At 40.3% G+C, this 23,950-nt stretch overlaps 1 protein-coding gene across 1 annotated transcript in view; it reads left to right on the plus strand.

Annotated features, from left to right (window-relative positions):
• The window catches only part of otofa (otoferlin a), a 95,545-nt gene that overhangs the window by 15,056 nt on the left and 56,539 nt on the right, over nt 1-23,950 (plus strand). Inside the window, exons 3-4 of the mRNA XM_069657743.1 lie at nt 11,524-11,612; nt 21,913-22,012. Coding sequence (XP_069513844.1) covers nt 11,524-11,612; nt 21,913-22,012 — 189 coding nt within the window. The remainder of the gene's footprint in view (nt 1-11,523; nt 11,613-21,912; nt 22,013-23,950) is intronic.

Here is a 23,950-nt window from a genome sequence, read left to right on the forward strand (position 1 = left end):
CACTTTTTGTTGTTGTACGCTGAGCTGAGCCTGAGAGGAGAGCAAAATGAATCGAGCCGTTAGACATTTCAAAAACTGAAAAAACAAAGCTTTGTTACATATTTCTGCTCCTGGGACCATCCGCGGTACCATCTGAGTGTGTATTCTCCGCGGCGAGTCTCGCGGTCAACAGACTGCACACCAGACTGCATGTTGACATGTTGCTATTTCCTCACCAAAACTAGGAGGTAAACTGTCGCCTACATAATGACTGGTGTAGGCCTGGCTTTTTATTGACGTATTGACTGTTTTTGAGCAGAAACAAAATGTAACATTTACGCACAAGGCACAGCCGCTTAATTCATTAATTATTTAAAACTCCAGACACGCCGTCCTCAGGATCGGACAGGATCTCATGTTTTAAAGTTCTGTTTGCTTATCATCAAAGAAAGGTCGGCTGTAAATGTTTACTTACTTATTGTTGCTGCTGGATCACATGGCTGTATGCTCACGTGCGTGTGTAAAATGGACACTGGACTGGAGTGTCGGTTAACCGATCAAAGCGAGCACATCCCTATAACACATGTAAGTCTAGATGCTAGCAGCGACAATGCTAACATGCTGATGTTTAGCAGGTACAATGTTCCGTGTACAATGTTCCAAATCATAGTTAAGTGTGTTATGCTAACATCTGATAATTAGCATTTAGTCATAAACCAAATAACAGGACTAATGTAATATTTCACTTGATGGTAGCACTAGAAGAGTCTGGAAGTCGTTACTGTTCATATTAGAGCTACTGTGAATGTCTGAACAAAGTGTCGTGGCAATCTGTTCAATAGTTGTTAACATGTTCACAGATTTTCTTGTCCTCCAAAAAGTCTTGCTTGTTAATTTTATATTACAGTTAACTCAGCACCAGCTTTGTTTTGCCATTTGTTATCCACCATATTTGGCCACAGAAGAACAGAACGCAGACCTTGTACTGTTGAAAAGAAAAAAGCCATCTCAGCAGAAAAGTTTTTAATTGAGGCGTTGGTGCTATCTCTCAGCTCACACCGTCTATTTTTAAGAAGTTGTGGAGCAGCTTACTTGACAAATGCATTGTTCATTTTCCCTGCACCATCTGGACTCCCACAGCAGAAACCGGATCGCTTATTGAGGTCCAGCTTGACTCAAAATTAGATTTCATCAAGTAAACTCGTTTAAAAGTTTGTATCTGTCTGCGCTGCCACTCAATTTCAAGAGAGGAGGAGGAGTTTAATTCTTAATTGAAATATCCACCGTTTGGTTTATCTGTCCCCCAGCTGGTGAATACAATTAAATGTCACTTTTTGATGGATTAAACTTTATGTAGCAGGAGTTTGCTGACAACCTTTTTCTGACATGTTCAGTTACTAGTGTTGTCAATCGTTGGTCTTGCACAAGAGCTACGCAGTGAAATAATAACATAGAAAACAACACCAAGAACTAGGGCTTGTAGCTCTAACAGTGCTGAATAAAAATACACTCTGGGTGAAGGACAGATTCTGACTGGTTTTCATGTCAAAACATCGACAAGCATGCCATTTTATTTGACATGTATTGTCAGATAGACTGCATTCAATTCTGAAACATCAGAGCCTGCAGATAAAGTAACATCTGAGAAACACAGCAGGGATGGGACCGAAGACATGGACGGACAGTCCAATTGGAAAAAGTAAATTGAGACTGAGTTAGGGGGGTGGTGGTGGGGAGGATGGAGTGGGCGTGCAGCGAATTGGACAAGATCAAGTTTCTCAGCAGAACCAGCTTATCAGAGATGCTGTCTCGTCTAGATTGCCAGACACACATACACACATAGCTTATGTGTTAGAGTGGTGGAAGTATTCAGATGGCAATATTACGATATACAACACCTCATTTAAAGTAGAAGTGCTTCATTAGAATGATTGAAGTACAGGTACGCTGATTATCCTGCAACAAAGTCACTTCTTGTTGACTGCAAAGAGACTACAGAGAGACAAAAACAACTACAAGACAAAAAAAGATGCAAAGACAAAACAACAAATATAACCAGACAAAAAACAATTACAAGAGACAACAATGACTACAAAGCCGCTTTCCCACTGGTCACACAGCTTTTTTGCTTAGTGGGAAAGCTTACAATCGGCAAATAGACCTGGGTCAAATGACTCTGCAGTAGACCCGGGTAATTATCGCCTCGACACCCATCGGCATTGATGGGAACACAAACCCGTGTCGACACGCTAATCTCCGCCCTCTTTCCCGCACGATGCTATGCTCCGTTGGTAGCTTCTGTGACTCCTTGTCATCTCAGCTACAAATTCCACCCGTCTCCGTTCGAGCAGCGCTCGAACATCGTTCCAAATTTGTCGGCGATGAGTTTGATAAACAGACTGAATGAGTAATAGATAAAATGAAGACCTAACCACCGTAACATCTTCACTGTTTACTAACCCTGTCTCCGGCACGTTTGCGACCTCAGACGGTGACGCAGCAGAAAATAGAAAAAGGAGTAAACTGCGCTGGCAATGGCAAATGAGACAATCTGTATCTATAAGTGGGTCTTCCCGAGTCTGAAAAACCTGCGTCAATGCACTAAATTTAGGTGGGAAAGGGATATAAGAGACAGCAATGACTACAAAGACACAAAAAATGACTACAAAGAGTCACAGAAAGACTATAAACAATTCAGCCACAAAACAAAGACGAAACAAAAAAAATGCAAGAAGAAAAACTAAGAACTCTTTCTTTGTGAATTTCTTGATCCAATATAAGATGGAGGAATCAAGATGGAGCTCATAGTATTAACTTGTCTGTGCAGTTGGACAGAATATAAACTAACATACCACGATGAAATCTAATGGAAATAATAAAAGCGTTCAAAAAAATTAGCTGTCTCAAAAAAATTTGTATATTCTCTGAGAAACGATGAGCTTCCCAAAGTTAGTATGAACTGCAAATGTTGTATATTTGTATGTTTAAAAATATAATACTGTATAATTTGTATGTCAATCTTCTTGCGATTGTTATTTGCATGAATGCATGAAACAAAGTGATGGACACAGTGTCCCTACTCTGTATACACTCATTACTAGTGCACACCCAGAAAGAGAGAACAGCGTCAGCACAGTTTTTCACATGACATATCTGAAGGTGTGATTTTTTAATTATAGAACTCAAGGCCGTTAAATGTGCTGAAGCATTTTTTTTTTTACAAGATAAATATCACCAAAAGGAAAGTTCAAGGGCTTCACAATCAAAAGACTGTTACGTTATTAAAACCAAACTGAAATCCAACAAAAAAAAATAAAGAAACAAGATTCAAAGGAGCAGAATAATAAGAGGCAACTTCGTGTAGGCGAGTGAAGTTCCAGCATTAAATAATTTACTGTTGCAGATGTGGTCTCAGAATAGAAACTCTTTTCTCACAATCCTAAATATTATATAGCACATGGAGCCAGCTGGTAAAGCCTGCTGGCTTATGCTGCCTCTCTAAGCAGACTACCCTTATCTCCTGCATCCTTTTAAGTATACACCTAAGCCTGCAGGATCCATCCAAGGGCTGCATCATCATAAGATCACAACAAGGCTTTAAACTCTGCACAAAGGAATACATACTGCATAGAGGATGCTCTAAGTGTAAATATATATCATGTTTCTTCAACCCATGTACTGAGTGAGTGTCAAAACATAGGACATATTGTTCATAATTAATCACAGAGGTGTTTTCATCCTCTGTGTCCATGGCAACAGTCATGAGATATCAAAGGATGGGGGAACTGAGGATGGCCGGGTCATGCGTCTGCTCGCTGCAATGCTTCTGCGAGAAATCACAGCACATAATAGCTGCTCTTTACTCGCGCATTTAGCCCCTCTGATAGGCTGATGTAACCTTGGGGCTTCCTGTTAGTGACATCATACCTGTCAATTTTTAACAAGCGGCCTCACTCCACCAATTAGTGCATCATACAGAGCAGGGCGGGGGGGAGGAGAAGTAATGTGTGTCAGACAGGCTATAAAAATACAGAGGAGGATCTAAAATAAGACCAGTGTTGTTGTTCTTTCTTTGTATTAAATTGCAGTGGTGATTGCGATCGCACATTTCTTTATCCACACAATCTCAGATACATTTTGATACAGCGAGTCAGAGCGAATGAAAGAGTAGACGCATTGCAGCAGTTTTACGTCAGTCAGTGTTTTAGGCAGTGTCTGCTTGACAGCTTTAGTCTCAGTTCTGCAGAGATGCAAACTGAGCACCTCAGATTCATGTTCGTTTTTAGAATGATTCCAATGAACTTCATAACCTCAGTGATCTTTTAACTAACAGCGGCTGATTTAACCTCAGCTCAAATTAAGATTGGGTTAAGCTTTTCTATGACTGATTATGATGGAAGTGATGGATCATACTCGTTTGCAGAAATGTTCTTGTATGCTGCTGTCAGAGTTGTAAACATTGACTCTGAGAGCTAGCTTAGCTAACAGGCAAACAAAAGCAATCAACAACATTACAGTGTACACTATGATTTTAGTGTTTTATCATACACTTTACTGTGACCTCTGTCTTATCCTTACTGCAGCCAAGCAGCATCTTTCATTCTCTACTGCCTGTTATATTTCACCATACATTTATAAAAGATTGAAAACAATCAACGTCCCAAATGAGGTCAGTCCCACCCACTCTCTCTGAACTGGCTGGACTCGCCCTGCTTCACATGTAAATTTAATTGGGAGCAAATTTCGGTCTGACTGCGTCATTAGAGGTACATCAAAGCTAACTGAGCAGTTGGCACATGCCCACACAGTCCTTAGAAGACATCTAATCAGCTGAAATAAGTGAAATCTTCTGTGTGGGTGTTGCTGAGGATCAAACTTTGATGAAACATCATATGAGCTTATTTCCCAGTGGACGAAGTTGAAAGGTCAAAGTGTATTTAATTATCACCTGGATTAATACTCACCCTGTGAAAGCAGTTGCATTAAGTGTCTCAAGTGAGATCACTGGGGTCTTATGGCTTTGTTTTGGAAGCTGCCAACTGGACAGCAAGCTTTATTTTATGTTTGAAAGACACTTCCCTGGCACAAAGGATGGAAGACAGTAGGGATAGACCGATTATCGGCCGGGCCGATTATCGGCGCCGATATTCGGCATTTTGAAGCATATCGGCATCGGCCTTTTTTTTTAATCTGACGGCCGATAAGAGATCAATTTAAAACTGGGTTATTTTGGCTCTGATGCAGCCGCGCCTCTCTGTCTGCAGTCACTACTCTGTCTCCAGCATTGTCCCACCCACAGCACTGATTGGTTACACGCAGAGCCATGGCACGGGTAACAGCCAATCAGCAGTGAAAGCTGTGCATGCAGAGTGCTCACACACACGTTGGAGCGGAGAAAAAGTTCATTTCTTTGCTAATTTTATTTAACTTTGTTTTATTTACTTTATAAAACTTCAGGAAGTTATTTATTTATTTATTTAAATTTTCAGTTAACTTTATGAGAGATGCTGCTGACCCTGGGAACTCCCTGCGCTTTTTGTTTGTTTGTTTAATAAACATAAGCTTAAAGGCATTCAAACAAAGTTAAGTGTTGGAGTTTGTATTATTCAAAATTTTGACTTTGAATATTTTCACTTTTACTGCAAATGAATATCGGCTCCAAATATCGGTTATCGGCCTCCTTGACTACTAATAATCGGTATCGGCCCTGAAAAAAACATATCGGTCTATCTCTAGAAGACAGTATTGAGTTGCATAGTAGGAAGTGTAGGATGCAGGTTTTTTGGAGCTTCGCCCATTCAAATTCGATTTAACCTGTGCTGCATCAATTATAGTCTTTGTCCACATTTATCTCTTGCAAAGTGTCTCACATTTAAGGAAAGAAACAAACAAATACAGAATGTTGGAATGGCCCTTTAAATAGCATGAAAAGTATGACAAGTACCTCTTTTAACTTTTAGTTTTGTTGTTGCACAAATAAGTTTGAGAGTTGAAAGAAAGTTTACATTTTCTACTTCAAAAGTGTGCATGTTTACTTTAATGCTGAATAAATTATTTCCTAAATACACAATATGGGCCTATTATGTTGAAGAGGAGCATTTATGAATGATAAATGAGAGTTTCTTGTCTCTGTGGAGTTTTCCATTATTAATATGAAGAGGCTGTTTTTATCTGTTAGACATTTTAATCATAGACGTTGTCCTTTTTTGATCCACTGCACAAATGATGGACTTTGGCAGCTTCAATCTGTTGTCTTAAGGTCATACCACAAAAAAATGGCCACCACCTTTGGGCTTTTTATTAGTCTATTGATAGTGTAGCTATGACCTTTCCAAGATTATCAGTAGACTTGCAACAAGGGTTGGCACGATACCAGAATTTTTCGGTACAATACCACCTGTTTCGATACCATGGCAACAATAAAAGAATCGTTAGGTACCAAAAATTGGGTAATCTCATTGGGTTTTTATTCACTGAACACAAAACCAACTCATTTGACATACTGTTTAGTGTTTACAGTAGCTTCTGAAAGGCTTAATGAGCAGGATTGAAATGTTTAAAGTGTGTATTATTAATATTATTTGATAGGCTATTGTTTAGACATAGATTTGTATTGATGGAAACACTGAATCAAACAAAGTCATGATGTTCAAATCAATGTGTTTTAATACAAGCACCTGCAGCTATTCAGCAGGTTAATGTAGCATGGCAGTGTGCTTCCTAATGCGTTTGTCTTTGTGCTGCTCAGAGACAGACAGCAGAATATAATTAGACATTTTGCTAAACCACTGCTGGTCACATAATCACGTCATTTATTCATGTCTGTACCTGTTAAATAAATAAATAGAGCTGAGAAAAGAAAATGTGGGCTGCAAATAGAAAGAAAAGTAATCGTCTCTTTGTAATGCCCTTTTCTGAGAAAAATGGAAGCCAATATTTATCGGTATTGTGTGATTGTTTTTAATCCTGAATCCAATTCCACTCTCTTGTTACAAAGTTGCACGCCGCTGAAGAACCCTAAACTTTCCACTTTCTCACCTTAAAGGATTCTCTGCGCTCTGCCTCTTGTTCGTCTGCACTGTGTGGGTATTTAAACCTCTGTAAGCACTTTTGTCCGTCATGCTGGTTTGCGAAGGCGTTAGGCAACATAAACAGCTTACTCCCTCATGTTGTGGATTCCTTTATGTGTGTTACTGTAGAGATAAAAAGTCTTGGACAATGGAGCAGAGAATGAAGACAGAGACACACGTAATGGAGTAGAAAATTCTGTGTTTGGAAGCTTATATTTGTGTTAAAGAGAGAGGGAAAATGTGTGTAACATATATGTGTTTGTATCATTTAAACAGGCAAGGATTAAGATGGGTGTTTTTCTCACTCTAGGGAAATTAAAGTGGCTGTCCAGAGCTTGATAAAGAAAACACATTCACGTCTGCAGTGGTGTGTGTCGTTTACAGCGTGTGCTATGCTCTGGTATGTGTATATTAGGTGTCATCTCCTCCATTAGCTGTGTGCGCTGTCATCCATGAAGCATTAACATCATGCTGGGGCCTCTTTCTCTTCCTCTTTCTGGGCCATTCAAACACACTGAAGGGGATTTAGTTGTAAATGAGATGCGTTATGGCTGTATTAGCCATCATTTCAGCCAACAAACATCACTCTGAGGGTGTTTTGCTGGCTCGATGCAGCTAAGAAAGAGGCAGCGCTGCTGGTCGGTCCTCGCTGACGTCTGGGAAGAGAAACCACAGACTGCATGGCCTCAAGGCAGAGAGCATAGACTGATGGTTTAATACGCACACAATCACACGCACGCCAGCAGATCGGTGATGGGAGGTCTTACCAGGAGCAGGTGGGAACCCCAGGATTTTGTAATGAGTCTATCCTGATGGATCGCTTGCCTCACAGCCTGCAGTGTATCCTTCACTGAGAGGCCAACACCAGCAGGGGGTGAATGAGTTTTAAATCACCTGTGAAACCCCCCACCCTGATACGGCCTCTTTCCCAAGATGCTGTAGAGGTGATTTACTGAATATAAATCAACACATAAATTCATCATGTTTCCAATATTTTTTTGGCCTTGTCATCGTTAATCAAATGCTAAATGGATGGCATGTTGATAGCACCTTTGTAGTCTTCCTAACACTTAGACTGCTTTTCACTTTATACTAATGACGGAGGGTGCCTGCTCGTCATCATGATGTAATCTGATTCAGGCATCAAACTGCCAACCTTCCTGTCAGTGGATAATCATACAAACTGATTCACAGTGGTCCCTTTGTACAAGAGCTAACTTATGGACTGTGTATGAGAAGTGGACACCCTCGGTGTCACTCACGGGTTTGTAAACTTCTGTTTTGAAGCCTTGAGTTTGGCATCAAGGCTGCTGTCCTCTTCTTGTTTTTTTGGAGCGAGAAGTGACCATACTTAGATGAGAGGGTGGAGTCGGAGAGGAGCGTTTTCCAAAAAAAGTTATCAAAGTTATACGGTAACTAGTCTGTGATCAGCGCTCACTCGACGCTCCACACCACCAATTTTGCATCACTTTAAATCACAACCGACGCCCAGTTAGTGACGCGTTTTCCATCACCCAGCAGTGGTTGGTCTGCCAGAGAGGGTAGGCGGAGCTAAGCGGCTGCTTTTCTGGTCTCTGCAAGTGTTGTGAGTAAACAGTAATCTACTATGGCTGATCAAACAAAGAAAAGATGGATGACTACAGATAGCACTTCAAAAATAAGAAAAGAAATCCAAAGAAAAAGAAACAAATTTGATGCTCAGATGAAGGCAAACAGTCTAAAAAGGGAAGCCGCTGTCAGCGAGGAAAATCAAGAGTTACAACCGGAGCCAACCGTGGACGTCACACCTGCAACACTGTCTGGATATCTGGGAAGTGTGCTCCCGCAATTACCGTTTAACGCCATAGGTGCTGCCAAAGAGAATGAAACTGAGATCTTAAAGATTACCTCTTTAAGTCCTAGAATAATTTCAACAGGCCCTTTAAAGTTGTCATGAATGTGGAAATGAGCTATAGGGACCAAACTGTCATTTATACCAGGCTGTGAACAGGCAGCATTTTTAATACAACCTGTATGACAGTTGTTTCGCTTTTGGAACCAGCGTTAATGGGCCACTCGAGGATCTAATTTTTTTGGCACTTTAACGCTGGCTTAATTTTCCAGCCCTGAAAATTGCTGCTTAATTAGTCATCCCAACATTTTATCAGACTTAATAAATATGCATGGTAATGCCTGAAAGGGGACATGCTCAAAGGGATAGCTTGGATGCTTTTAACACATCTCTTACAATGTACTTTTCTATCAATATTTCATAAAAAGAGTTATATCATAGACCATTTTATCAAACAGGCTCTATTGTACAGCCTTGAATCTTCAAGTTTAATCCCATTGGTTGTTTTAGTAATGTAGATTTAAAAAAGAGGACAGTTGTGTGATGGGTTCAGGCTGTTATCTAGTAACTATTTATGACTATATCTTGTTTTTTTTTTCTGCCTTTCCTTGTTTTTATCAGTTATTTGGTTTTGTTACAGAGACCTTAAGTGTGACACACTATAAAGATAAATATCTGTCATTGATTTGGTCGCTGTACTGTACTGATAACGTCACACTGACAGGTTACTGTACTCGATGATTCAACTGCTGTGATTACAACTCCTCTCCATATCTGAGTGAACTGCTGACGAACTCTGTTGATAAACAGACTCAGGGTTTATATAATTTATACAGTGCAGGCCTTTTAAGAGACTGGTGCTGTATGCTTACTGGCGTGAAAAGACAGTAAAAGTACCACACTGGGTGTCTGATCAGCCTGACAGATCCAATTAGTGAAGACATCACCGAGGAGGTTTTTGGTGAAATGAGACACCTGAAATCCTGTAAACTCGGAGGTAATTAAAGTGAAAATACCAGAGGAAGGTTATCCTTCAAAGTTCCTTTCACATTTCTCTCAAGGACATCCAAGCCTTTTACAGGAATCCATTACTGTACAGTTTTGCCTGGCTGCAGTTTGTTCTTGTTTTACCTTATAGCAGAAAAGCTCATCAGAATTGTTTGTTGTTCCTATAGAACCTGGAGATGTTTACGGTGATAAATAAAACATCTGCTGATGGGCATCCAAGGACAATTTAGAGGAACACATGCATGCTGATAGGAGACATTGAATTGAGTTGAGCATTTTTAAAGTCTGAGTGGTTCTTAAAGTCTGTGACATTCACTACTCCCTATTATATTTAATACACTCAATAGTTAACTCAATAGTTAGTAGTGAATGGATATTTTGGCCAATTATCAGCATCATTATGCATTCACTCTGCTTTGCAGTCATTTAAACAACTTTTAAGGAGCTAGTCTGAAGACCAAGTAATGCAGAGAGTAATTTTACGAGCAACTTTTACTATTAGTAACATTTTTCTATTAATGATATGTAACGAGTAATTGAATGCATTTTTGTATAAATCGCCCAATACTAACTGGCTCTGGCCAAAGGTAACAAAATATATCTCTGAGCACCTCTTTAAGCTCACTTGTTTCAAAAATAAGGTATGTTTGGTAAATGTTTGTACAAATACTCTCTGAACTTTGGCAGCTATTTTAGACTTAGTCTTAGTCTTAAGACAAAAATGCTTGTTAGTTTTGGTCACACTTTAGTCTCTGTTACCCTTTATAGTTTTAGTCCAGTTTTAGTCGACGAAAAGTCCAAACATTTTAGTCCACTTTTAGGCAATTACTTTTACTTTTAGTTTTTCATTATCATTAGCCTGCTACAGGTTAAATCTGCTGTAAAGTCCTTTTATCCATCCTTACATTAATTGTTTCCTGACGACGTTCTGCACGGTTAATATGGATCCTCAGCTGTGGTTAAATGTATATGGAATCTTTTGGAACGTAACATTAGGTATGTAAAGCCACAGAACGAAGCCGTGCAGTTACAGTAGCACACACTGCACGTTCCTCTCTGGCCTTGTTTACAGCAGCAGTGGTGGTTTTTACCGTTAAAACTTTTTATATAAACATTATCGCTTCTCATTTAAACAGTCTGACTGAAGCAGACAGCCGGTGATCAAACAAAACAAGGTCTCGTCTTCTCCATAGAAAAAAGTTCATTGACGAACATTTTTGAAAAGCACTGCTGAACAGTGTACTTGAGCAGTATTATACAAACAACTGACCAGCAGTTTAGGGAGTAACATACAGTATTTTTACAACAGAAAATAAATCTGTAGTTTTCTCATAAATAAATTATTTCAAAGAATCAAAAACATGAATGTCAAATATCCCTTTTGGTTTCAGCTTCTCAAATGTGGGGATTAGTGCTTTTCCAGGTTATACATTGTTGTAATATTCATATATTTGGGGGTGTTGGTTTGGCAAAACTTTCAATTTGAAGACATAGTATTCTGGGAGATTTCATCTACAATTTTACAGTGTTTTTAATTCATTTGATTGACCAACAAATAATAATTGGATTAATGGAAGATAAATGTAGTAAGACTGTGTTCTGAAAACATCATATTCTGTTTTTCTTTATTTTCAGACATTTCGATGGCCCATTGCCAGCAGGCTGGACGGAAACGAGATGCTGGAGATCCAAGTGTACAACTACAGCAAAGTCTTTTCCAACAGGTAAAGAGGGCTTCTGCTCCAAGCGTGTCCTTAAACCAGATTTAGTGTACCACACCTTACAGCATTTTAAAGTAAACTGTTTGTGGTTTCACTGCCATCTACCCTCCTGTCACCGCCTTTGACCGATCGAGGCTGTCACACAGTGCATGTTTCGCAGATTAAGGAGAATAAGCTTGTATTCCCTGGGAGCTTGTTCTAAATTGAGTCAATTGTGTGTGAAACAGACTGCAAGCCACAGAGCTGGAGGTAATGAAACCGTATTAGATCCTCAGTAATAGGCACATTTGTCACTTCCACTCTCCAAACAATCAGATCATGTAAAACAAACAGGCTGCAACTGGGATCTCATGTTGAATGTGACAGTGCTGCAGTGTGTCTTACTGTTGCAGTTCTTACAGTAATGACCAATGTGCTCTTCAGCAATGTACTATACCTGTTTCAAGGGACCAGCTCAACCCTCTAATTACGTCTGAGAAGCTGGCTCATTAAGTAATTTCCCCTTAACTCCTCTTCTTTATTATCTTCTTCTTTATCCCGTGTTTCTTCATCTTCCTCGAGGTGTTTTTCACCCTGTAGCCCCTCAAGCTCATGTGCTTATACCTAAAACACACTCCTTGTTCTGCCAGGAAGCCTTCACGTCTCCTGTGTCTGTAACAAATCCAATCAGATCGTTACAGCTGCTGCGTTTAAATGCACCACCGGTTGATGTGTCCAGATTGAGGACACATTAAGACGCCTACACAGTCGTTAAACGCTTCAATGCTTGTGTCCGTGTGTATGTGGGTGGCGATATATTGAACGCAAGTGTGTGTCTTTATATCTAACCCTGTGTCCCATGTGTGAATGTAATTGATTGTGAATGTGTATATTGTTCGTGGTGACACGTTAACTTACAATGAACATTAGAGCTAAAAGCAGGTGACAGGTGTGCAGACGAATGCTATATCAAGTCTGCATCAAGGCGGCCTTACTGTCAGCATGATTTTCTGGTGCCATTAGATAGAAGAGGCAGACAGGACGAGACTTTCACAGCAACACGTCAGTTCACAGTGTCAGAAAGTTTACAACACAACTACCTTCATAATTAATATGAAGTGCTTGTGACAGCAAACTTTGTTTTGATCGACAGCCAAATAAATGTTAGCTAAACCATATTCACGGTCTCTTCACGGACTTTTCCCTTAATGCCACCTTGACGTTAGTATTTTTATAATTGAGTTAAATATCTCAACATTTTTATGATAAATTGCACTGAAATTTGATACAGATATTCATGGTTCCCAGATGATACTTTTCATGTAACCCCACCTACAGGTCAAATATTTATTCATTCAGTGATATACGTATATTCATACAGTTAATTAATGAATTGACACCCAATTTCATACAGACACTATCTATCTATCCAACTATTTGGTTGGATTGCAATGAAATTTAGTGCAGACTAAGGCTAGGCACAGGCTTTATATTATTTGGGACTTTTAAGTCCATTTTCCTCTAACAAAACAAAACCCCCTCCTACTTTTACCACTCTTGGTTCAGCGACTCTGACGTCTGCACGTAGAAGTAGAGAGAGTTCAATTAGAGTGACGTGTTTCTGTATAAAATAAATACATATAGTCTTGTGGGCTGCAGTGTGTTTTATATCGTCATCTACCTTTTCTAATGATGTTCAAATGTATGTTTTATCAGCGTGATCAGCTCGGAAACTTCTTGAAACTCACTGTATCCTACCGTGTCCTACTTCCTATCGGCTCAGACAACCGCGAATGCAGGTGTAGCCGCTTAAAGTAAACACTCTGCGGTACGTCTGCTCCGTTACCAGCCCATATGTAGCCACAGCGTTAAGGAGCACCGGGACGAGGTGCCGCTGATAACATCAATACACACACTTAAAAGCCGCCACGCATTACTAAAAGCCTGCCTCGATCATCCCGCTAACATGATCAGTGAGAGCAGCAGCGTCGCTTGCATGTTTACAGTTTACAGGCAGGTGACACACTCTCACTCAGCAGTCAGTTCACTCTGTGCTCTTATAAAGGGCTGCACTAATGTGATATCAGACAGACTTTTGTTGCAGATTAGTGATGAAAACAAGAAAATGGCGAGCCCTCCTTTTGTACCAAGCAGCAATAAAGTAGCAGCTTGATTGCAGTTAATTTTTCTCACACTCACACATCCTGCAATGACTAATGCACATACGCACATCGCAAATGCGATAGTTAAACAATTTATCGTGCAGCCCTAGTACAGGCATTCGTGCCCCCCTCAGGATGAATCCTAACTACTTTGGTTATCCCTTAACTAATCACATTTCATCAAAAAACTGTCCAATATTTTAAATTCATACCAAATACCTGCGAAAGTAATGACGTTCCTGTCTCCCACAGCTGTCGTTTGTGTTCAGTGTTAATTAGCAAATGAAAGCATGCATACAGAGAGAGATGACGTCCTGATTGGCCTGGATGGTTTTCCATATTAAAGAAGAAAAATGGTCTAACTATTTTTAAACCAAATGCACTTAATGACGAAACATGCACATCCACTCACTGTCTGATAACACCACAGCCTCAAATATACACAAACAGGTACCTTAGCATGCAAACACACTCACCTACACACACAAAGACAGGCACATAAACACAACACAGAACACGTTTAAGTGAGTAAATAATTCAAGGTGAGTCATAGCCTGTGTTGTTCTCACACCTGCTCCATATGTCCACATCCAGCATCATTACCAGGGTAACTGATCTGCTTCATCACTGTCAGGCCAGTGTGTCACACCCTGAGACCACAAGTGCGATCACATTACCACAACACAAAGAGAAAGCAATGATGCATGATGGTCTCTGTGCTGTAGAGGCATACGCATCATGTTTTATTATCTGTTTTCCCCTGAGGCCGAGAGATATGCTTTTATATTCCGCACGCTGTGGAGTGCAGAAAGTGTGAGTTACTGAGCACCAGAGCAAAGAGGGGGTTATATGATTGTGTGAATCAATTTGAGGTCAGTGACTCTCAGGGGGTCCTTGGAGGAATACTGGGGGTCCTTGGATTGGATTTGGAATTTTTAACGGTAATTTTAAATCAACTGCTTTGAGGCAGACTCAGTGCAAGATTAACAGTCCCACTGTCCCAGTTAATCCATTTATCGTGTTCAGATGCATCATTAGTTGTCAGCAAAGCTGTCATGACATGCCTGCACATTTGGTGCTGATCCCTGTGAGACTAGACAGAGCCTTGTTGGAGAGAGATGTTGGCTGAAGGGCCTTCATCTCATCATCATAGATCTTGCACCAAAGACAGATAGATATATTTCCATTTCTTCTGGCCAAAAAAGACGGCTTATTGAGTCAAGAACACATATTGATTTGAGAGTCAATTTTTAAATGGACCATGGCTCAAAATTAAGTATGTTGTATTAATAAAAACACCCAGGCAGGATTTTACAAAGGCATACGGTTTATGGAGCGAAGCATGCAGCATCACATTAATAGGTATTGTGTGTCTCTAAGTTAAACTTAAAGACCTGAATGAATTTAAGGCAGCTTTGTAGGAAAGCCTTATTATAGTGGTATTATAATGGACTTCAAACAATGACAGTGTCAAAGGGAGATCAGGCTTAAAGATTTCATACTTAAACTACTACAAATATGGTTGACTCCAGTTTAGCCCTTCGTCCCAAGGGATGTGGTAAAGTTAGAAGTTTTCCTTTTGTTTATGATTCTTTTAAATAAGCCTTACATTAATTTACGCAGGTTTTGAAACATCCTGTATCACAGTAGAATTCATGTGTGGAAGGGTAGATCACTGTAGATCCCCAAATCCACAGATCAGCGTGGTATATCAGATAAGTGCATGACTGACTGCCATATTTTACACAGTTTGAGACCACATCACACCACATGTTAAGTTAGTAGTGCTTGGTATTACTATTCATTAACAGACACAGCCCGTTGCATCATGACAGTCAGACTAAAAGCTGTTATTTTCTTAACAAGTTGATTGCAATCACAAAACATTTAGCAGCTAAACTTTGAATTACTTCTTATTGTTGTGAGTGATATGAGATGGATGATGTGTTGGCGCTGCAGCTGGCTGACTGTATGTGACACTCCTTTTATTAAACAAAACAAGAAGGAATCCAAGTCTGAGTGTTTGTGGCATTTTCTGAATGTCAGCCTTGAATACTAAAAAGTTAGTTTTGTTCTTACCCTGCAGACAGAATCAACAATTCATCAATCAGAGAGACAGCATGCATTGTATAAAGGCTGCTGGTAAACAAGCTGTGTTCTCCTTTTTGGAAAAACATGAAACTCTGCAACACTTTTACTTTCTCTGCTGTTTTCAAGAGTTCAGTAGACAAATTCAATAAAAGAGACTTTTTACTTCCTTCCTGTTTTATCTCTAAAATTGGCTCTGAGTTTAATGGCCGCCAGATTCCTCTGAAGTGAGATAACAGTTTGCAATTCTCACATTTTTTTTCCCAATATAAGCTTCCTCTGTCTTTCTTTTCTGCTGATATCAGCACAAAACAAAATCACCCCAGTGCTGTTTATTTGATTCCTTTCTTAAGTTTCTGCTTATTTTTACGGTTTTCACACAGCCACAGGATATAACACGGCTTTCCTGGCATCAGAACTATATAATCCCTGCATGTGTACACATTGAGACTCAACAATTTAATGCTTAGTCTGAAAATACAAGCCAACAAACATAAACCTGTTACTCTGCTGAATCTTATCAGGGCTTTTTCGTACCGACACTGTGGAGTTGTACCTTAATTGTACATTGCACCAGAAGCAAAAACACACTTCTGTAGTGCTAGGTTTATCATTGTGCTCTTATTGTACTCTTCAGCCATTCTACTGTAGTAGCTTGTAGGGGGAACAATTGGTCTGTAGTTTCATCCAACGCTCTCATCCAGACTGAATTATCTCAACAACTGCTGGCTAGATTGCACGGAAGCGCATTCATCAAAGGGGAAAAAAAAGGGCCCTTATCTCATAATTTCGAGATCAATATCTCGTAATTTTCTCCCTATTGAGCCAATTGACTTTGATGTTTCCCCTAGCTCTCCTCTGGTGACACTTTGACGTTGACATTTGTCTTGATGAGTGATAAGAAACTTTTTCTACATAAAAATTTCCTTGAGGCCAACATTTCAATTTGTCATATAATGCAAACTAATGACATTCCCAGTAGCGTTCGATGTTATGATAACAAATGTTAGCATGCTAGCACACTAAAGAATGTGAACACACTAACATTCTACCTGCTTAGCATTAGCATGTTTTAGCTTGTATCACCTATTAGCCTTGGTCTAGCCTCACAAAGGGGCTAGCATGGCTGTAAAAACAAATTTCAATGCATGAAAAATGTTGGTCATATTCTAATTAACCATTTTAAATCTTTAAATAACATTTAAAGCAGCTTCCTTCCTGCTTCTAACCACGAGGCCAGATTGACACAATATGCTGATGGACTCTGACACTGTAAAACGAGCCTTAACAGCTTTTCTATAGTTTGTGGTTAAATGAGTCTTTTATGCTTTGTGTGTGTGTGTGTGTGGGTGTGTGTGTGTTTGAAAGGGCTAACTCTGGAGTATTGATCACGTCCATGTGAATAAGTATTTCTTTCCCTGACACCAGTGAAAGAGCTGTCCACTGAATATTATTGTTTTTATATCAGTGTGTGTCCACTGGAGTGAGGCAGTGCTCAGCAAAGGCCAAATCACACACACACACCTGTCAGCTGTAACATTGCCATTTCACACTGCCCTCCAGCAGCTACGGTGGATTAGTGCAACCTCGAGAACAATATTGTTTGACGAGAAAATATTTTACATTTCAAAGTTGTGCTCACCTCTTCTCCAACACACCTGAGCCAGAGATTTCGTCATAGTCACGGCTTGATTTGGAAAAGAAGCTTGAGGCTCACAAAGACAAAAACACACATTGAGAGGGAAGAAAGCTCTGAATAATGGAGCAGATAGAAAGTAAATTGTTTGCAGAATGTCGATCAATAATGAATGTCGCCTTTTGAAGTGCTAAAAGTAAGCCTGAACATGATAGGCCCTGGTCAGCTCAATTATTCAGGACATGTACACACGTTACAATGGCTAAAGGGAAATGACAGACCATTTTCATCCTCTAAGTAGCCTCCAACATAATTGATCAGCAGCGTCTGGGGAAGGAAAGAGTGTATTATGTACTGGGGTGGATTAGCAGTTTCAGTGATGATGCTCAGTGGTGCAGAAGTTTCTATTCCTTATCAAAGAAAGCCATTAATATACTTAGAGACTTTTATACTTGAGTCACGTCAAGCCTGTGAAGTGTGTTGCAACTATTCAGTAGGGAGCCTGGCATATATGCGCCTTTATAGTGAAAGCATCTGCCAGCGCCTGAGGGGAGGCACATACTTCTTTCTGAGATTCAAAGCGAAGTTGATCTCTAAGTCTTTATCTACCTCATTACTAAGTTTCCAAGCTCTGCTGACAAATCCAGTCTCACTTTATCCTGTAAATTCAATTCATCACTACAACTGCAGAGGACGGAGAGTGTTGGTGAAGGCAGAGATGGAGAGAAAGAGAGAGAGAGATTAGAGAATGCACTCCCTCAAGATAACGTGTGTTCGAGCTGGCAAGCTGCTTTTATACTGCTGGCATTAAGAGCACATACTGACACAAGAATGATCTGCATTTACTTAGTTAAAAGCAGATGCTATAAAGGAAGCAACACAATATATAGCTATAAAAGTAATAGCTATAAAACGTATAAGTCCTCTGGCACTGTTGGGACTCAAACTACCAATGATCATTCAACAAGGTACCAAGTGTTGAACACATGAGCCAATGCAGGACCAGCAACCGCCATCTTTAAAAACCCTACGAGCTTTTAAAGGTAGCCTTAAAAACTCTGACAAGTTTATTTTTAATTAGTTATTTGATGCTGTAAAAATGATGATTGACAGCTATGTTGACAAATCCAGCTCCAGTAGCCAATCTAAGATAAGATAAAACTTGCCAGATAGCTCCAAAAAATACAGTACAATACAAATGATACAAAATGCAAACAACAACTCAAATATAAGTGAAAATATGAAATATAAAATCTGATCCCGATTGGCAGAGTAGAGGAGAGAGGAGATGTAACTAAAACAATCACTACAGTCATTGAAGTTCCCACAGCTGTGAATGTCCGCTTCAGACCAACACAAGAAGCTGTTCTGCTGTTAAACACGCCGACATGCGGGATCCTTGCTGTTTTTTTCTGTAATTTAAACGCGTGTTTTGGTTAGCAGTGGCTATGGCGGCCTATCTCTACTGCGCAGACTCTGGCTCCGAATGACGTCACCAACGCAAGATGGCAGCGCCTCTCACGGGGGCTATTTTGGCATCAATTTTGTGCAATGAGAGCAGATGGAGACACGTCGTCCATCTATATATACAGTCATTGGTTGCAACAGGGACTTTATTATGTGACATATTATAAAAACAGGGACAAAACTGGCCTGCTTATGTCACTTCCTTTGCCAGTGTGAATAAAGTTTTCCAGAAAAAGATTGAAATCTAAATTATTGTGCATGAATGGGAACGTATATAGAAACAATGCACGGGCAGCCAGTCAAGGGCAAACGCCATACACCTGTGTGGACTTTAAGTAGAAGCTTGAAGTTGGGTTCAATTACCCAACTCTAATCATCACATTAATGTTCCCAGAGGTGCGCCTTTTGTGATAGATTTCTACACTATCAGCGACAGCAAGAGTAGCTGAGCTTGAAAAATCCCTCCTGAGCAATTAATCTAAGCAGGAGGAAGAATAACAGCAGGTGATAAACAGTGCAGTCTTTATTTGCTCACTGCTAACTGAGCCACGGCTGGTATTTAAATTTAATAAGATGCAGGTGTGCTTGTGTGCTATATGTGTGTGTGTGTGTGTGTGTGTTTGTGCACAGTACTCATTCATTCTCATCCGACTGTCAGTTCCTCAAATCTTGTTGGAAAGCTCACATCGTTAGCTGCAATCCCTGTGGATGTCTTGTATCTGTGTGTGTGTGCGTGTGTGTGTGCGTGTGTGTGTGTGTGTGTGTGTGTGTGCAAAGTGGTAGCCTATTGATTTATTTTTCTAGTTTTATGATATTATCTCTCCCCGCGGACTCATATCCAGCCAAATGATTGCATGCCTGTTCTTCATAATGATTGTCTCGTTATTCCAAGTAGTTTTTACATATTTTCCTGTTTGCCATGTTTGTGTTGAACTTAAAAACACTGCTGTGTAGGCTGTCCACATGTTACAGCGGATGGAATGACCATTACAGTAGACATGCCTGTGGCTCACTGTGGGCTGTGCTGGGAGGTCTTTGTGTGTGAGACTGATTGCTCTGCTAACAACACTGTTTTGGGGGAAACTCTTTAAATTATTCACCAGCTCTAATTGGCGAGCTGAATGGGGACTGTACTGGGTTTCTTCCCACTGTTATGGACGATGAAGTGTCCTTGGACAGCATAGAAATGAAGCTTTTGTGTAATGATCTTATACGTAACAACAACAGTTAAATAGTCCTATTTTGTTGTGATTCCAACAGTGTCAATGGGGGTTTTCTTAACTGAAACAAAGCTCTTATCAAATGTGTTCGACCTCTACACCCAGCAGCAGTGTAGTAAGAAGGCCGACAGGAAGAGACTTCCAACCACTGCATACAGGGCCGTTGTGCAGAGATAGAAATAGTGCAGAGGGAAAGGGCTGTCTGTTGTCAGTGTGAAGCGGTGACAAAACTTAACTTAAACTGAAATGTTTGTTCATGTGTGTGACTCTTTTAAGTGGCTAAAGTGCGTGGTACTCTTGACCCCGTCTGCAGCGGTGCTTAGCTTAGCTTTTGTTTAGGAACTCCAGCTTGCTTCTCCTAACAGCGGCCGTGCTGATTGTTATCTACAGTACCTCATACAGCCCCACTTCAAACAAACTGAACCATCCCTTTAGTAGCTGTAACTTTTGCTAACATGAAGCTGCTGATTGGTGAGCAAACATGTTAATCTTTTAATTTTCCTTCACCCCTTAAATTGTGTTAATTGAATCATCTACATTTGAAAAGAGTTTATTTATATTTTGTAGCAAAGTGAGAAGAAGAAAAATTGGTCAAATGTGAAATGTGTTGCTGAATTTCAAGCACGGAGTCTCTGCTGCCTTCAGCAACAAACTGAGAACACTTTTCTTTTCAAACCGCAGGTAAAAGCAGAGTTTAGATATTAAATGCTAAAAATAACCTTTTCATGTAGTGTATTTGCTGAATGAATGGTGTTGAGTCTTCATTCGTTTTGTTACCTGTCCTTGGGGGCGTTGATGAGAGCTTAAGAGAAGTGGCTGTCGGTGCTGAAATGTGTTAAATCTCTTAAATGTTTAAAATGTCTTTCTCGTGCTACCAGATATGTGGAATTTCCTAACATAGAAAATTTGATACGTTGACATTTTAAATCCCATTAGGGATGGGACAAAATATCAATACGGCAATATATCGTCTGCTTGACTTGTGCAATCTAATTATCAATACGCTGGATTTTGAATTACAGCGTCACTACTTCATGGCTCCATAAGTGGTGGCGTTATGACATGGATGAGGGTAACGTTAACGGGAATTAGTTAATCAGATTTTGTGATGTATCACTGCAAGATTACAATATATCAATGATCACAGAATCGCTGTATCGTGATATTATCGTTATCGTGGGCCACGAATCGCGTATCATATCGCATCGCGCATTGTATTGTTGTATCTATTGTCAATTCCATGTTTTCTATATCAAGAGGATGAGTGACTTAGCAAAAATGTCTCACAGGGGTGAAAAAATAAGGACACCAAAGAGAAGGTGCTCGGTGAAACAAAATGTGCGTGTGTTTGAGCTGCACTCTCTGCTCTTTAAATTCCTTTGAGGAGTGACATTCTGTTGTGAGCTGGGGACAAAAGCAATACGGCACTTTCTCAAGATCTGTCACAGCACATCGCCATCAGCAGCCCTCACACAGCAGTCTGTTCATGACTCTATCACTGACACTCCCTCCCTGCACTCTGAGAGACAGAGTGCGGGAGAACAGATGCTCACCGTGAATGAAAAAGTAATACACGTCAGTTTGTGTTAGTGTTACTGAACTAGTAGATACACGAGTGATGTGACAACGACTAAAAAGACATTAGACGTACACAGAAGAGAGCCAAAGGATGAAAGCACCATATATTGATGTAATGCCATGTATTGATCTCACTGTTCAATAAGTGTCTCTTTGTTGGTGTTTCCCTGCAGACTGGTGGGGACCTTCTGCATGGTGCTTCAGAAGGTGGCGGAGGAGGGACACCTCGAGCTCACCGACACACTCATCGACGACAACAACACGTCGATAAAGGTAAAGCTCGACACTGCTCCTCCATGGGATTGTCAATAATCTCCATGTGTAATGAATCTGTGTGAATGCTAACCCTTCCTAAACAAAGACCAGACATATTTCAAGCTACTGAAAGAAGAAAAACTTAGCTTAGCATTACAGTAGCTTTTAAAATGCGCCCTGGAAAACCTTAGCCAGATGACGCGTTTTACGTAGTCTTGCAGAGGCCAGGGAGCTCGCTAAACTACACTTCCATAATCTAGGACGCCCGCCTCTGATGTCATGTCTCGTTCAGAATCGTCAGGTTTGAAATGTAGACTGCAGACCTGAAGATATTTTGGATTCTGTGCCGCTCTGAGCCATTGCCTGCAGCGATCAATGTCCTTGACTGGAAAACGGTAGTGTTTCACTCCATCGTCTCTTGCTGGGCCGTTCCTTTCAGAGGGAGGGGCGCAATGCACGCTGGGTGTTGTAGGAATGTAGAATGGGCTTAACCACAAGCTGTTTGTACAACTTTCTCCACAGCTATGGCGCCAATTTCAAGTATTATTGCCTCTATCGATTACGGAGAACACCAGCTTTGACTGACGGCGGCTTATTCCAGGGGCGAACTGCTCCTTTAAAGCAGAGTGAATGTTGTATAACTTATTTTTTTAATTGTGGAGATTCTAAAGTTTCTCAAAGGATATCAGGATGAAAATTGGAAACGTGTGTATAAGGATGCTCAAGACACAAGGGGTTTGGGGTTTATTACGCCCATGTAGCCTAAATGAACTCATCTAGGAGAAGCTGATGAAGAATTTATATAATTTCAAATATGAGTTTTCCAACCCTGGAGATTTTTTTTTTTACTTTGTTAATTTTAAAGTTTTGCATTATTACAGCACAAATTGTAGAACTGAACAGACAGGTCGCCAAGGGTGATGCAATACAGCTCATGTGTCATCTGTCATTAACTCTCTGCTAAGGCTTACTATCCCAGTAGTCCCCAGCAGGAGATGAGGCTGGGAACAAAACCCCAGCACGGACCGTAGACATTCTTCAACTTATCTTACAGCAGTAGAATTGAAACTCATCTTCTTAGACAGAAATATGCAATTGAGAAAATAGAGAAACAAATGGAGAAGTCAATTGTTCAGATGCTCCTGCAGCGATGGCAATAAGAGAAGTTACAGCTATCATCTGACCTGTAAAGACACCGCTGTTTCACACCGACAAGCACCTGATAGAAATACAACAGTCTCTTAGCAACATCAGCACATTAGGACAATTGCCACTGACAGTAATGAAGATATTCTCTATCAATTGTGTTTAGAACAGATAAAAGGAGAGCAGCTCAGTAGTAAGGATGAGTGTGAGGATGATTTTGCTGGTGAATACATAATGACAGTGAATATGTTTGTGAAGCTGAGTAAGAAGTAGGATGAAGAACTCAACTGTATGAGGTTTTAAAGCACCCCCGGGTGCAGAGCAGTGTTATTGGAGCTGGTAGTGCTGATGTGACTTTTCTAAGATGATAACACAGAGCGGGGGTGCTTTAGGGCTTACACACACACACACACACACACACACATACACACACGCGCACACATCAACTCATAAAAACTGACATATGTACGAGCGGCTTCTTTGGAACACACGCACAGAATTAAGACAATTTCAGTGCAGTGCATCCCTGCAGGAAGAAACTGAATCCAACATCACTTTAGAGCAACACTTTTACTTACAACCGCTCTGGTGTGGTTGCCATAGTGACAAATCCAACTCCACATGGACTAGAAGACATGCCTTGTGAGGATTTTAGGAAAAGACAGCGACAGAGAGAGAGAGAGAGAGAGAGAGAGAGAGAGAGAGAGAGAGATGAAGGGAGGAAGAGGAATAGGAGCGCTGTGTGTGTTTTCTCCTCATCTGTCTTTGTCAGTAGAATAAATTGGCTACCCACTAATAAAGATGAGATCA

This window comes from Semicossyphus pulcher, unplaced genomic scaffold (assembly GCF_022749685.1).
Source record: "Semicossyphus pulcher isolate SPU_LCO1_2020_fin unplaced genomic scaffold, fSemPul1.0.p SCAF_11, whole genome shotgun sequence".
Lineage (NCBI taxonomy): Eukaryota > Metazoa > Chordata > Actinopteri > Labriformes > Labridae > Semicossyphus > Semicossyphus pulcher.